The sequence below is a fragment of the Accipiter gentilis genome, chromosome 4, assembly GCF_929443795.1.
Source record: "Accipiter gentilis chromosome 4, bAccGen1.1, whole genome shotgun sequence".
Lineage (NCBI taxonomy): Eukaryota > Metazoa > Chordata > Aves > Accipitriformes > Accipitridae > Astur > Astur gentilis.
In genome coordinates, this window is record NC_064883.1 from 44,490,646 (window position 1) to 44,504,288 (window position 13,643).

Sequence of the window (13,643 nt, forward strand, 5' to 3'; positions counted from 1 at the left end):
TTTTCCTTGTGTTTTTCACTTCATGAACAAGTAAATGAAAAAACCCTAGCCATTTTATGTATCAAATTGCCAGTGTAATGAGAGAAACTTCTACCTGGGTTTTAATGTACCAACTATCCCTTTCTTTGCTTATTGAGGACTAGTCTAAAGAAAGTACATGCTTAGGTAATTTGTTTAATTGGTCTTCAAGTGCTGCTGCTGCTGCATGGCAGAAGCACATTACTACAGCATTCATATCAAGTGTGTTTGAACCTATTGCTGTTTCTAGCTAATTCTAAGCACTAAGTCTTGTTTATTATTGGTTTCATTGAAGTAACCCACATCTATTTTTTCACTACTTTAAATCAGCTTTATAATTAAGCCCGCATAAACTGTTTACTTAACAGCAGGTTGTTAATGCAACTCACTTTGGCTTAAAGAACTTCAAAAGCTGTTAAGAATTTTTCTGTTTGTAGCAATATGCTGTATTAGCAAGGGAAAACCAAAGAACACCCCCTACTATTGAGAAATTAAATGTTGTCTTGATAGCATTTCTTTCCCTGTGTTAAACCAAAGAATTTTTCTCTATTATTCAGTATTACAGAAGTGGAAGGTCTGGTTGGCATTTGGAGCTTAAAAAAAAAATCAAGAGTGTAAACACTCCTGATTCACAGTTCCATCCTTTGGCATGTGTTCCAGCACTGCAGTGTTTTGTGACCTAGTAGTTCAAAACTCAAGTAAAGATATGTGCTTAAAAAGTAGTATCTTATCATAGCAGTGAAAACGTAACTTCATTGTACCACATTTGTGTTACTGTAAATTTAGAAAAAGCATCTGTGATTGATTCTTTATTTTGAGAGAGGGGAGTTCATTGGAAGAAGGCTAGGCTAGAAAGGCAAAATAGTGCCTGGGGAGGAGAGAGGAAGAATGTTTTGAAATATTAAAATAATTTCAAATGCAAATTATCTTGACTTCTGGGGTTTTTTCTTCCCCAATATATAAGATTAATGCAAGTTCTGATGTTCTGTACTGAATTTGTCTGCATAGCAAGGTTCCCTGTGCAACAATATGCAGGCTTTCTTGTAGAAGTAATTTCCTTTCTTTTTTTGGAAAAGGATAGAGAGAGATACCAGGTCATAGCATTATCATCAAAAAGGTGAATCTTAACATGTAATTATATATGCACAACCTTGAATATTCTAATTTGAAGTCAACTCAGAAATTTGGCATAACTCCAAATACCTCTTAGGATAGTGTGCAAAATGCAATGCAGTTGCATTTCTGCTTCAGGCTAGAAACAGCTAAATGTGGGAAGCTGAAAAATAGGGAGGAAGTCCACATTTATGAAGAAGTCAGCTGTAGGGTTAGCATATAATGTCTGCTTGCATTGTGCTGCTGTTGCTTTTGGGAAGCGTGCGAGCTTATGAGCTGGAGTGCTATACTCTTGATGGTTAAAGGTAGAAGTATTGCTTTGTATTCTGAGTCATGAGGCTAATCAAGTAAATGGAGAGTAAGAAAGAAGCGGGGTGGGGGGAGCAAAGTATCTATCACATATGACAACTCTCTTCTTTTTTTAAATAAACTGACTTTAAAGTGACCTTGTAATATAAGAACCTAACAATTTCAGAAACATATAAATTCAATTAGTTACAATTTGGCAATAAATATTGGGTATCTTCTCTCTCTCATTAAAAATGTGAGTTATGTTTGAATGTGTATTTAAAGACACTTATTTGAAAATTGTTTACTGCATGCATAAAGTGATACTTGATACAACTTCCAAGTATGCACAGTTAGCTAAACTTCAAGCAAATTTCATGTAAAAGTTTAAAAAAACCTGTGTGTATAATCTGTAAAGTTTTAAGTCCATGTATGTAACTGGATTTTTTCACTATTTTTTTCTTACCTTCATCTCTTTTTTTTTTCTGTGCCATTCTCCTCTTTTACTTCATCTGAATCCCTGATTATTTTTTTTTTACCATCTTACCATCTTGCTGTTTGTCAAACAGAACAACAAAACCTGCTCCTCATCTCGATGGGTAAGAATCCTCTACCGTTTCTCCAAAGATGGCTAAAATTTGAAGGTTGTAAGTCTTCACATGTTATATTGAAAGTAGACAACAATGGGTAAACCAATTCTTAACTCTGTGAAAGATTATACAATAGAACAAGATGGAAAACAAAAGTTTCAGTTCTATAAAAAATTTAAGTTCCAACTTATTTCCTAAAGCTGGTCAAAAACTTGGAAGGTCTGAAATCCTAACATTATTTCTTTAAAACTGGTTGCTGCGCTGCCCTCAGTCCATAAATCAGTGAGTTGAAATGTCAAGTTTAATATATTTGGATAGTACTCTTTGTGGCATGTTTTTATCCCCAAAATACATTAGTTCCTGTAAGTATAAGTTATGGGGCAAATGGAAGAAGGAAAGACAAATGTGGTAGGGTAGAACAAAACTGGGGGTTCCTTAATTATAACTGTCCCTGCAATGCCAGTGGGAATTTGTATGCTGAGTTTGTATAGACCTATCAATGGTTCTTCTCGGGGGGAAAACTGTACTTCTTTGTCATCTTTGTATATGTACTCTTGATCCCTCTATTGCACAAAATTTCAAAAATAGAAGGATGGATTAGAAATGGTGATCTGTTTACCCTGACCATGCAGAAGAGAGTAGAATGACCTCAAGTATTTTTCTCAAATTGAACAGGAGTGAACCTCTGTTTCATGTTGCGTGAAAACTTAGTGTTGTTGTAAATGTAAAAAAAAAATATTTACTTCTAAGGTTAATACATTTTTGAGAGCTGAATGTTTCTATTTCAGAATGACTTTTAAAATCTGAAATTCATTGGAAAATAATTACAGCAATATATAAATGTTTGTACTTTCCAAATATTTTATTTCTGCAGTGTACATGTTGTCTTTGGACTGGTTATTTCTGGTTTTGAAGTAATAGAACAAATAGAAAATCTGAAAACTGATACTGCAAGTAGACCCTATGCAGATGTACGAGTTATTGACTGTGGGGTGCTTGTTACAAAACCAGCAAAAGATGGTAAGCATACACATACCTGAAGTTAATTGAATGTTGACATTGTTTTCAGAGAGTGTAAAAATTATTGCAGTGTCTAAAAATTATTATAGTAAATCTCTAGAACCTTAATTAATTCTTACAAGCCTTTAAAACTTAAATGTTGTTGTAGGTGAGGAAGGCAAAGCAAGGGAAAAGGTTTTCTGACCTAAACCTTTGTGCCTTGGAAAACGTATGCCTGGTTCCTATTCTCCTTAATTAATGTTTGAGGTTAATGTGACATACGCAAAAAATAATTAGAACTTATTTTTCTGAGTTTAAAAGATGGAGACACAAACATATGCTTTTCTTGAAGTTGAATTTTGTGCAGTTTCCAAATGTTTATTTTAAGATCATGTAATGTTAATGTATGTGGTATATGTAGTCAACATCATTTTCCTTTTCATGAGAATTCATAGGGAATAAGTTATCTTTAAAATATATTCGGACAGTTGCTGTGAAGTAGGGCAGTGTTATAAGTTTGCGTTTTCTACTTCACTTTTGACTCTCTTTAAGGATAATGTGGTTATTTATGTCCGTTAGAGAAAGTCAAGAGGATAGATAATATAAAAGTATGAGGATGCAGAAAGGAGAAATACACAACTGAGGCCGAGACTAACTCTTAAACTGTATTTTGTAACCTGTGCGTTGCTTTCTAAAGAAACTAATTTATTTTTTTTTTTACTATAAATGGTGTTGGCTTATTCGCGCATTCTATTCTAACCCAACAGTGTGAATTCAGTGTTATAACCTAAAATACATTTTCAAAGGAGAAAACCCTCCTTCTTAAAACTATACTTATCCTCAACCTTTCTTTATATTGGCTTGGTACAAGTTAATGTTTAGCTTCAGTTATAAACTTACTGTGTATTAATTTAAAAATGTTTTGGCCTTGCAGTGATATGTTTTCTTATATGGTGGAAGTTGTGCGTGGAAGTTCATACAGTTTACTTCATAGCAACTGAAGGAATTTTTTTACAGTTAATCTATGCTGGAAAATATTTGTATCATTTCTTTTAGTATGGGTTTAGACTAGACACAATTATATGACATTTTATTATTGCGCTTTAATGCAACTCATTGTGAAAAAAGTTCACAGAGCTTCTCGAAGCAGTATGTGTGTGTATTTATACATATAAAAAATTATGTATTTTGTGCTGTGTATATACACACTACACATGCATGCACCTGTACACACTGTAAACTTAAAATATCTGTTTTAAGCTTTGGAGAAGAAGAAGAAAGTATGTTCTGACTCAGAAGCTTCAGACTCCTCCTCCAGTGCATCAAGCTCTTCAGAAACTTCATCTGACAGTGAAGCTGAAAATGAAAGAAGCAGAAGAAGAAAGCGTAAAAGAAGAGCTAAAACCAAACAAACAAGAAAACGAAGAAAGGAAGAGAGGAAGAAAGAGGATCCAAGGTGCAAGCGAACCTCAAACCAAAGACGGTGACTAGTCTCTTAAATTTAAGAATTTTGGAGAAATCTGAGAAATCCTGCTTAGTTTTCATGAAGTACTCAAGCAATGAGGATGAAAATGCTTTTATTTAAGTTTGGATTTTAATGCTTGATTTCTATAAACAAGCAAAAACAACCAACCAAAAAAACCCCCAAAGCTGAGCTTGTTGAGTAGCTTTTTCCATGAAATAGTTCAAGATCTTTGTAGATGGAAGCTAGAGCAACTCTGAAATGAGTAAGTCTCAGCATGTTCAAGTATCTGGGACTCAGTACACCTGTGTTAAAGTCAGATATTAGGCAAATAATAGATCTTTGATATGTATTTGATTATATTTTAAAAATATTTCTTGACAAATGGCAAATTAAAATCATTTGCTGTAAAGCGAGAACTGAACCTTTTTTCAAATAATAGTGCACCATCCTTCCTTTAGCCTAAAATGGGTTGTTAATGAAACACATTTTGGTTGTTAAGCCATCTTGGAGTTTGATGCATCATGTGGACTTGTTTTGGAATTCACTTTGTAAAAGTGGTGTTTATCAGTTGACAGTTAATTTTGATTTATCAACTTATCTTTCCCCATAGCAGCCTTTCTGACAAGAGCGATATAACAGAAAAAGCAGTCGATGTTAGCACAAAGAGGGACAAACCTGTGGTACGTCCTGAAGAAATTCCTCCAGTGCCTGAAAATAGATTTTTGCTAAGAAGAGATGTGCCTGTTGTCAATGTAGAACCTGAACCGTAAGGAAAATTGAACTTTCTTCTTAATGTTGACTTGGTGGAAACTGTGCATAAAATTTTCCTGCTAATGTTCTATTACTAGTACTGATAGCAAATGATGGCTGTAGTGTCAGAATTTTTAAATTATGTAATTTCATTGCCCTTTTTACAGTTTTCTTGTAATGTTCCTTACAACCTATGTCAGGGTTTTTCAGTGAGATCTAATGAGTTAGTTTCATTGGTCCTTAAGGATCATGCATGTTATGACCTTAAACTCAATTACAGATGATGCAAAAAAAATGAGTGAATAATTCCAAAAGAAATTTTGCAATGTAAACCACGGCAAATATTTGATTGCAAAGGAAGTTTGGGATTGGGAGAGATGATTTTTCATCTTTCTTAGATTGAAGAAGAAACTTTGGTTCAAAATCAGTCAACTAGAATTTTATGACCCATCTATGATTTTTGAGAATAAGAGAAAATCCTCTTCTTTTGATATAAAGGAAGTCATGTGTTCACAAGTTACTTTCAATTTGTTTGTTGTACCTCTACTAAACTGCAGTTAGGTTCTTTTTCTATCAAGTTTGTTCACTTTTGGACTTAGATGAGCTAATACATTACATTGCCAGATACCTCCAAAATCAGGTTTTTTGTTTGTTTTTTCATTTCAGTTTTAGTCTGCTGTAAGGCTTTTCTTGAAACATTACTCATGTTTCCAAAGCCTTAGTAATTGCTTCTTTTGAAGATATTACACAAATTGTAAAGGAGTGCTGATTTACCTCTTGTTGCTTGGGAAAGAAGCAAGTTTTTAGAAGCTGAGGACTGTTGTGAATTACCATTCCCTATGCTAAGACATTGAATTTGTGTAACTGCTGAGACCCTGTCCATGTTGTCTTCATGATTTGTGCACCAAACACAAGTTAACCTCTTTAGAAAAGCCGTGTACCACTTCAACAGAGTACTTTGCAAGTTCATTGTTAGCATTTATTTACAGGTAGAGAGGTCAGGTAGGCTACACATTTGGTTGAAAGCAAGTATATGTTGATTTGCCTTTCATTGCAGAACTGTGCGTGTCTTGCTTTATTTCTTGGAGAATTCACTGAATTCTTAGCTCTGCCATCTCAAAATAAATGAATATTTTGCATTATTAACTTAAAGTTTAAGTTAATTCTTTGGGTTTTTTCCATGTAAGCTCATATTTTATTAATTTATGTAGGAAGCTTCTTGATCCTACGCCAATTCTGACTGACCAGAAACCATCAGTCTCTAAATCTGGACGAAAAATTAAAGGAAGAGGCACAATAGTATGTGACAAACTTTATTTTATCGCCCCCACCCCCACCCCTTTCAGAGTATCTTCTCTGACCTTTGAATTTCCTTGGAGGCTTTGTGTGACACTTTAACATGTTGTAGATGAAATACTGTGGTCAGGTAGTTCATTTTATAATGCTTTTCTTGCTATGCTTCTTGTTACTGTCTTTTTACTTTAAGATTGTTTGGGAATGCTTACTCCTCAGCTACAAGAAGTCTTCAAACATAAGAATAAATTTATTTCTTTTTAAAGATTGAAATTAATTCAGCCGGATTCATCCTACGTGAGCCACAACATCTAAAGTAATGGGAAGTGACAACAGCTTTTACTCTTCTCCACTCATTGGATTTTCTTGCTGTTTCTGTTAAACATTAGGACTGTAATGCATAACAGTGGACAAAGCTGTTCTATAGTGTCCTAAGTGTATACAGCCCTTTCAGATGTATATTGCTTGTTCTCCCAAGTTCTGGTATTTGCATCTCCTGATGGCTGTGCATATATTGCTGAGAAACAACAGTTTTGTTGGCAACTTTGGCAGAATCGCTTACCTTGTTTGTTCTGCTTTTTGTTATTTTAAGTCAACCTTTTGTTTCCTTTTTTTAGCTACTTAATGTAGTTTCTCAAATTTCATCAGCTGTCCTGGTTGAGACCAAGTCTTGTAATTTCATAGGTGACACTGTATGGGCAAGAAGTTACTTCTTTGCAGTGCTGGTTATGAAGCATTTTTGCAGATGTGCAGATTTGGTCCTCTTTTCTTTTTTTCTACCTACCTCTCTGAAGACTGCTATTGTTTAGGGAGATTTTATTTCTCCTTCAGATCTTTGGTATCCTGAGAACTTTTGCCTTAATTCTGCTGTACTCAAGCAAAAGTCTTCTTGTCTCTTCTCTAATAACTTACAATACAGGCCCCAAAACACTGCACAGCTGCACTGTTGTTTTTGAGTCAGTAGAAGAGGGAAAAAGTAAAAAAAGCTTTCATAATTGTGCATTTGATTCTACTGTACTTCATATTGTAGCATGCCATGACTGAGCATATTCTTCCCCTTTAGAATGTTTTCCTGGATCAATTTAGCAGGTGGCATTTGGGTGACCGTAAACCAAACCAAGGCCAAATTTTTTTTGCAAGTGGAAGTCCTCAAAAAAAAAAAAAAAAAAAAAAATTATATATAAAGATCAGTATCTGTATAGCTGAAGACACTTTTCATTAGAGTGGTCTTAACCAAGACTCCTCTGAGCATGATTTTCTTATGTGATAGCTGCTGGATTTGAGAAGTAGTTTTCTACTAATCCCTGTGATGCAATTATTTTAAGCCACAAAATTAATGGCTTAGATGGCCATAGCATGGACCAAGGTATTGTAGTGTTTCAGCCTCACCTGAGAACCAGCCCTTATTTGCCAGCCTTGACATTAAATCTGATAGCTGTCTTTGCTGCATCTGACAGCTTTCATTTCTATTTGACACTTGTGATATCCACTAAAGGAAGCCTTTTAACCAGAATGTTTTGAAATATTTATGTAAATAAAGATTTCTGGAAAAAAACAGCCTAAAGCTGAGTGGAACTGGCTTTTGCCAGGGATTTGAGTGTCTGTCTGTTTTTTCATAATTTTGGCACCCTCTTGGCAAAATTAAGAATAAAACCCAGTAATATCAGAAATAATTTAGGGCTAGCAATTAGTTGGAGAACTACGTTTTTCTGCCATCTCTAATAGTCTGATTAGCAAGTTTCTACACAGGGTGAACTTTTTTGATGTTTTTCAAAATAATCATTTGTAGTTTTGAATCCTCTTGGGTTCTGAGAGACTCCTGAGTATAATATGAGAGAATTAGGGAGGTCCGTGAAACTTTTGCAACCTATTATACGCCATTCATTTGTAAAAGCAGCTGTTTTTTTTAGTAGTCACTGATTCAGCTCAAACATGTTCATGGCAGGTTATCTTTTTTTTTTTTTTTTTCCCAAATATAAACAATGTCTTAAAGACTTCTGCCTGTAATTAACTGAATAAATCAATACATGCATCTTTATGGTTTTATTCTGGGGGGCAATTTTTTTTTCCACATTTTGCTTGCTTTTATAAGTGGCTCAAAATAATTGAGTAAAATCCAGATGTTTTTCTTTATTGAGTCAAGGAGCATCTAATTTCCTCACAGAATTTACCCAAGTGTGTATCCAACTGGGTAATGGAAAATAATGAGTTAGCAATATTAGAGTTTTTTTCTCTGCTGCACAAGTAGCTCTTACTGCCTCCTTAAATGCTGTGCCTAAGCATAATTTGTTAAGTGTGAAGCTTCATTACACTTTTGTGAAAGGCTTTTTTTTTTTTCTCTCTCTCTCTTGGAAGGCATCTTAAACTGGATTCCCATTTCTGAAGAGCTGAACAGCAGTAACTTTTGAAATAGGGCTTGTCTTTAATCATACAAGCAGTTAAGTGTTTGCTAACTGAAGTGAAGCATCTGTGCTTTAGTATCCTGAAAAAAAAGTTGGTTATCTGCAGTAATTGTGTTATTCCAAAAGGTGTTACATAAAGGGAATCCATGACCTCTTCCTTGATTCTTCCTTTTACATTTTGAAAAAATGGGTTAGCTGCTGGCCTCTCTAAAGCTTTGTGAAATGTTCTCAGAGTATAAAAAGATACAGTTAGCTATGTAATCCAGTCTCACATGTGGGATATATGCATACCAAAAGTGGCTATTTTTGGTAGGAAATCTAGAGTTTGTTTTCTTCATGGACTTTGCGTAGATAATGTTGTCTGGCTTGTGTTATGAAGATGCATGCAAAATCTGTGTAAGAGACACCATATATTTTCTATATTATCCAATCTCTTTTAAAGAAAAATATATTATGTAACCATCTATCTTTGCTTTCATAGCGATATCACACCCCACCTCGATCACGATCATGTTCTGAATCCGATGATGATGACAGCAGTGAGACCCCTCCTCACTGGAAAGAGGAAATGCAGAGATTACGAACATATAGACCACCTAGTGGAGAAAAGTGGAGTAAAGGCGATAAGTAAGATCCTCACTACAAATTTAAAATGTCTTGGTTTTTTACACAAGATTTAACAGATTGTGTAGATCTAGCATGTCATTCGTGTTTGAATAAAAAATGTAAATATCTTTGTGTTTAAATACATTCCATTTAAATTCCAAAAATTAGAAGTGGAAAACTTCTCTTAAAACCTTTCCACTTTGCTAATGTGACACCAGATGAACACACGCTGAAAAGTGTCAGAAGGTCAGAAGAGTAGTTTCTGATGGTGCCATCTTGGGTACTTATTAAATAAGTAACTAATGGACCTATCCAGTTTCCTGTTGCTTTCCATAGAGCTAGTCATGTCAGATTTCCTTTAGCCTCAAACTTGGTTATATGGTTTCTTTGGATACCAAGTAAGACATTTGAATCCACCAATCCTGCAATGTTCTAGTTACATATTCTTTCTGCAGCTGCAAACTCCGTGATGGAAGCCAGCTCTCCAGAATTTCTGATGAGTTGATACTAAATATAAGCTTCTATCAAATTATGATAGATAACCCTTAAAAGGAAAACTGAAGAATATTGTATATAATCATTACTGAATAATTGCAAATGTTTCTGATATTTTTTTTTATATACTGAGTGCGTTCAGTTTATTGCTGTATTGCAGCATACCAGCTAAAAGAATACTAAATAAGATGATGTTTTAAAATTTGTATTTAAACGTGGTTTAAGAATCCTATAGTGGTAGAGGTCAAAGTCCTGTGGACTAGGGTAGTTAAAACATTAAATCTCAGCACAGGTTCTACAATATGCAAAATTTGCTGACGTAGGCTGATTAATTTCTTATAGAGAAGTAGCTCTCTTCATAGTAACGTAATTCTACATCGTAACGAGCATAACAAGCTCAGTCAAAACACAATTGGCTGGTAGTAAAGAGTGTGTGTATTTATTTTTTTTTAACTTAATTGCATAGGAGGTGGGGAAAATACTTAGTTTATCTGAAGTTTTTAAAGAATTTCCACTTAGTGTGGGGCTTGCTTGTTTGTTTTCTAGGTTGAGTGACCCATGTACAAGCAGATGGGATGAAAGAAGTGCATCCCGGAGATCAAGATCCTGGTCACATAACGGTTACTCTGATATAAGTACTGTGAGATATTCTAGCCATCACAAAAAGCACAGAAAAGAGAAAAAGAAGGTGAAACATAAAAAGAAATCTAAAAAGCAGAAGCATTTCAAGAAGCACAAGCAAACAAAAAAAAAGAAAACATCAGCCTCATCAGATGTAGAATCCTCTCATTCCTTCCTCAGGAGGACAAAATCATCTTGTGATCGTGAGAGGAAGTCTCGTTCTTCTTCATTGTCTTCTAGACATTCATCCAGAAGAGGCTGGTCTAAATCTGATAAGGAAGACCAGAGCTCATCCACTTTATCAAGCAGAGGGACTCGATCATACTACAGGTCCAGATCCAGATCTAGGTCTAAATCAAGATCTTATTCCCGAAGAAGTTCTAGATCAAGATCAGCCTCTAAATCGTCACGTTCTCGAAGCAGGTCAAGGTCAAGTTCTAACCCTAGGCTTCAAAAGACGGTTTCCAATTCTCCACGAAATATTTCAACACGATTAAATGAAAGTAAGTTGAACAAGACTGCTGAGCCTGTAAGAGCAGTTATACTCCCGAGTGATAAAATTGTCGTACCACCAGTTGTCCCAGAAAACCTCCCTGTTATACCCTTAAGTGATAGTCCGCCTCCTTCAAGGTGGAAACCTGGGCAGAAACCGTGGAAGCCATCTTATGAGCGAATTCAGGAAATGAAAGCTAAAACAACCCATTTAATACCCACACAAACTAATTACAATTTAGTAGTCATTAAAGAGGCCAACACTTCTTCCTCATATCACAAGCGACAAAGGAGTTCAGACAGTGATCGAAGCGGTTATTCCAAATATCATAGTGACAGAAGCTCAGACAGTTGGCTGAGATCAAGAAGCAGGTCTTCTCGAAGTAGGTCATACTCAAGATCTTATACAAGATCTAGAAGTCCATCTAGCTCTAGGACAAAATCTCGTTCTTCTGGTAGATCACCATCACTGAGTAAATACTGCAGTGACAGGTCAGGTTATAGCGAGTCAACATCTTATTATTCCCTTAGCGATGATGGTACGCACAGAAACAAAAGAAAATCCATGTCAAGTGATCAGAAAGCTCGGTCTCTTAAACTGAGGCAAGAAACGAGCTCCGAAAGTACTCTCCCTTATAAGTGTACAAAAGACTACGATGAGTCTTCTCAAGGATTGAAAGAGAGTGACAGTTTATCATCTTCAGACTTCTCTACTGACAGTGAGCATTCTGCCAAAATGAAAGTAGTCCAAGAAAAAGAAGGCCGTTTTCAATTAGAAGGAGATACTCAGAAACAGGATAAAAATAGCTTAAGTTCTGAGAGAGGGGAGGAGGAATCCAAGTGTGAGCAGGATTCTGATCATGCTAAAAAGAAAGCAGCTAAAGAGAAATCTTCTGAGCAGCCTAGAGGTGGTGCAAAAACTAAACGAAAATCCTATTCAGGTAGTAAATGGGACTCTGAATCAAATTCCGAAAGAGGAGAGGCAAGGCATAATAGGGGAGACTCCAGACCCTCCTCCAGTAAAGAAGAAGGAGAGGCCACATCAGGATCTGATACAGAGTTTAGCGTTACCAAAAGGATAAAAAAACAGTCAAATTCTTCAGAAGGCTTTCTGGATTCTGATTGTGCATGGAAGACAAGCAAACAGTTGTCATCTTCTGAATCTGAGAGTTCTTGTTCTAGCTCAACAAACATTAGAGAAAAGTCAAAAAAACACAAACATGGATCGAAAAAAACTCTTAAAAAATCACATTCCAAAAAAGCAAAAGAAAAATCAAAAGGGAAAAAGGAGAAGAAACACAAAGTTCAGAAAAGAAAAGAAATGTTTCACTGGCAGCCCCCACTGGAGTTTGATGAAGAAGATGATGATGAGATAAATGAAAAGCCGGTTACCAAGGATGATAAAAAAGAAAAGCTGCTTACCAGGGACATAAAGGATAAACAAGTTTATGAAAAGGATGAAATAGTCAAAGATGAAATGGGAAATGGTGAAAAGTCTTGTGCAGATGAAAACCTTTTAGGTAAAAACACTACATGTGGTGCCTCACCAGATCGCAGTAACCTTAGTAAAGATAGCATTGAAACAAATGCTTCAACCAGTATTTTAAACTCAGGAATAAATGTGACCGCTTGCAAGAATGAGATTAAACAAGCTGAAGAAAGTAACCAGAATGGTTTGGAAGATGTTATTCAGACAGATGACAACATGGAGATTTGTACTCCAGATCGTAACTCACCAGGGAAGGTTGATGTGGACATTTTGTCTCCTGTCGTTCTCACCGCTAAACCTCAGGCTTTAAGTGCTAGTATAAACAAAGATTTACAGGTTGAGACCCCTGAACAAGATGCTGTCAAACTGGGAAACAGTATTACAGACTTTATTAATATTAAAGAAGAAAAAGAAATGGGAAGGCAAGAAAGTAACTCTGTCCCTGTGTCTTTAAACTGTAGTTTAAAATGCGAAATTACTGAAAATACACAGAGCAATATGATAGATAATAAGTGGAAGCCTTTGCAAGGTGTTGGTAATTTACAACCAGCAACAATTAGTACTGCTGTAGAAGTTAAGAATATAGCTTCAGCACCAGAGCCTAAACCAGCAGGTTTAAGAATTGAAATAAAAGCTAAAAATAAAGTAAGGCCTGGATCTCTGTTTGATGAAGTTAGAAAAACAGCACGGCTAAATCGAAGGCCAAGGAACCAAGACAGTTCCAGTGAAGAAGAATCTCCGAGTAGAGATGACAATAGCCCATCCAGGAGTCTCAGTAGGTCACGAAGTAAATCTGATTCTAAATCCAGACACAGAACAAGGTCCATATCTTACAGTCACTCAAGAAGTCGATCCCGAAGTTCTACGTATTCATATAGGTAAGAAGTTTTTGCTATTCCCACGGCCTACCATGTTAACGTGAAAGTTTGATAATTTTAAGGCATGTTTTTCTTTTTCAACTCATGTTTTTCTTCTAAACAGCACTGTTTCACTTAGAAAATATGGAATAAATATTCAGCTTC

General features: G+C 35.5%; 1 protein-coding gene across 7 annotated transcripts in view; it reads left to right on the forward strand.

The window, feature by feature from the left end:
- Window positions 1-13,643, forward strand: part of NKTR (natural killer cell triggering receptor) — a 45,376-nt gene that overhangs the window by 26,282 nt on the left and 5,451 nt on the right. For 5 of the 7 annotated variants that reach the window (XM_049799143.1, XM_049799145.1, XM_049799147.1 and 2 more), the window contains 7 exons: window positions 1,989-2,018; window positions 2,884-3,029; window positions 4,269-4,491; window positions 5,084-5,239; window positions 6,435-6,522; window positions 9,400-9,545; window positions 10,566-13,499. In XM_049799143.1, the coding sequence (XP_049655100.1) occupies window positions 1,989-2,018; window positions 2,884-3,029; window positions 4,269-4,491; window positions 5,084-5,239; window positions 6,435-6,522; window positions 9,400-9,545; window positions 10,566-13,499 (3,723 nt within the window). The remainder of the gene's footprint in view (window positions 1-1,988; window positions 2,019-2,883; window positions 3,030-4,268; window positions 4,492-5,083; window positions 5,240-6,434; window positions 6,523-9,399; window positions 9,546-10,565; window positions 13,500-13,643) is intronic. The other 2 variants (XM_049799144.1, XM_049799146.1) reach the window with 1 other exon arrangement.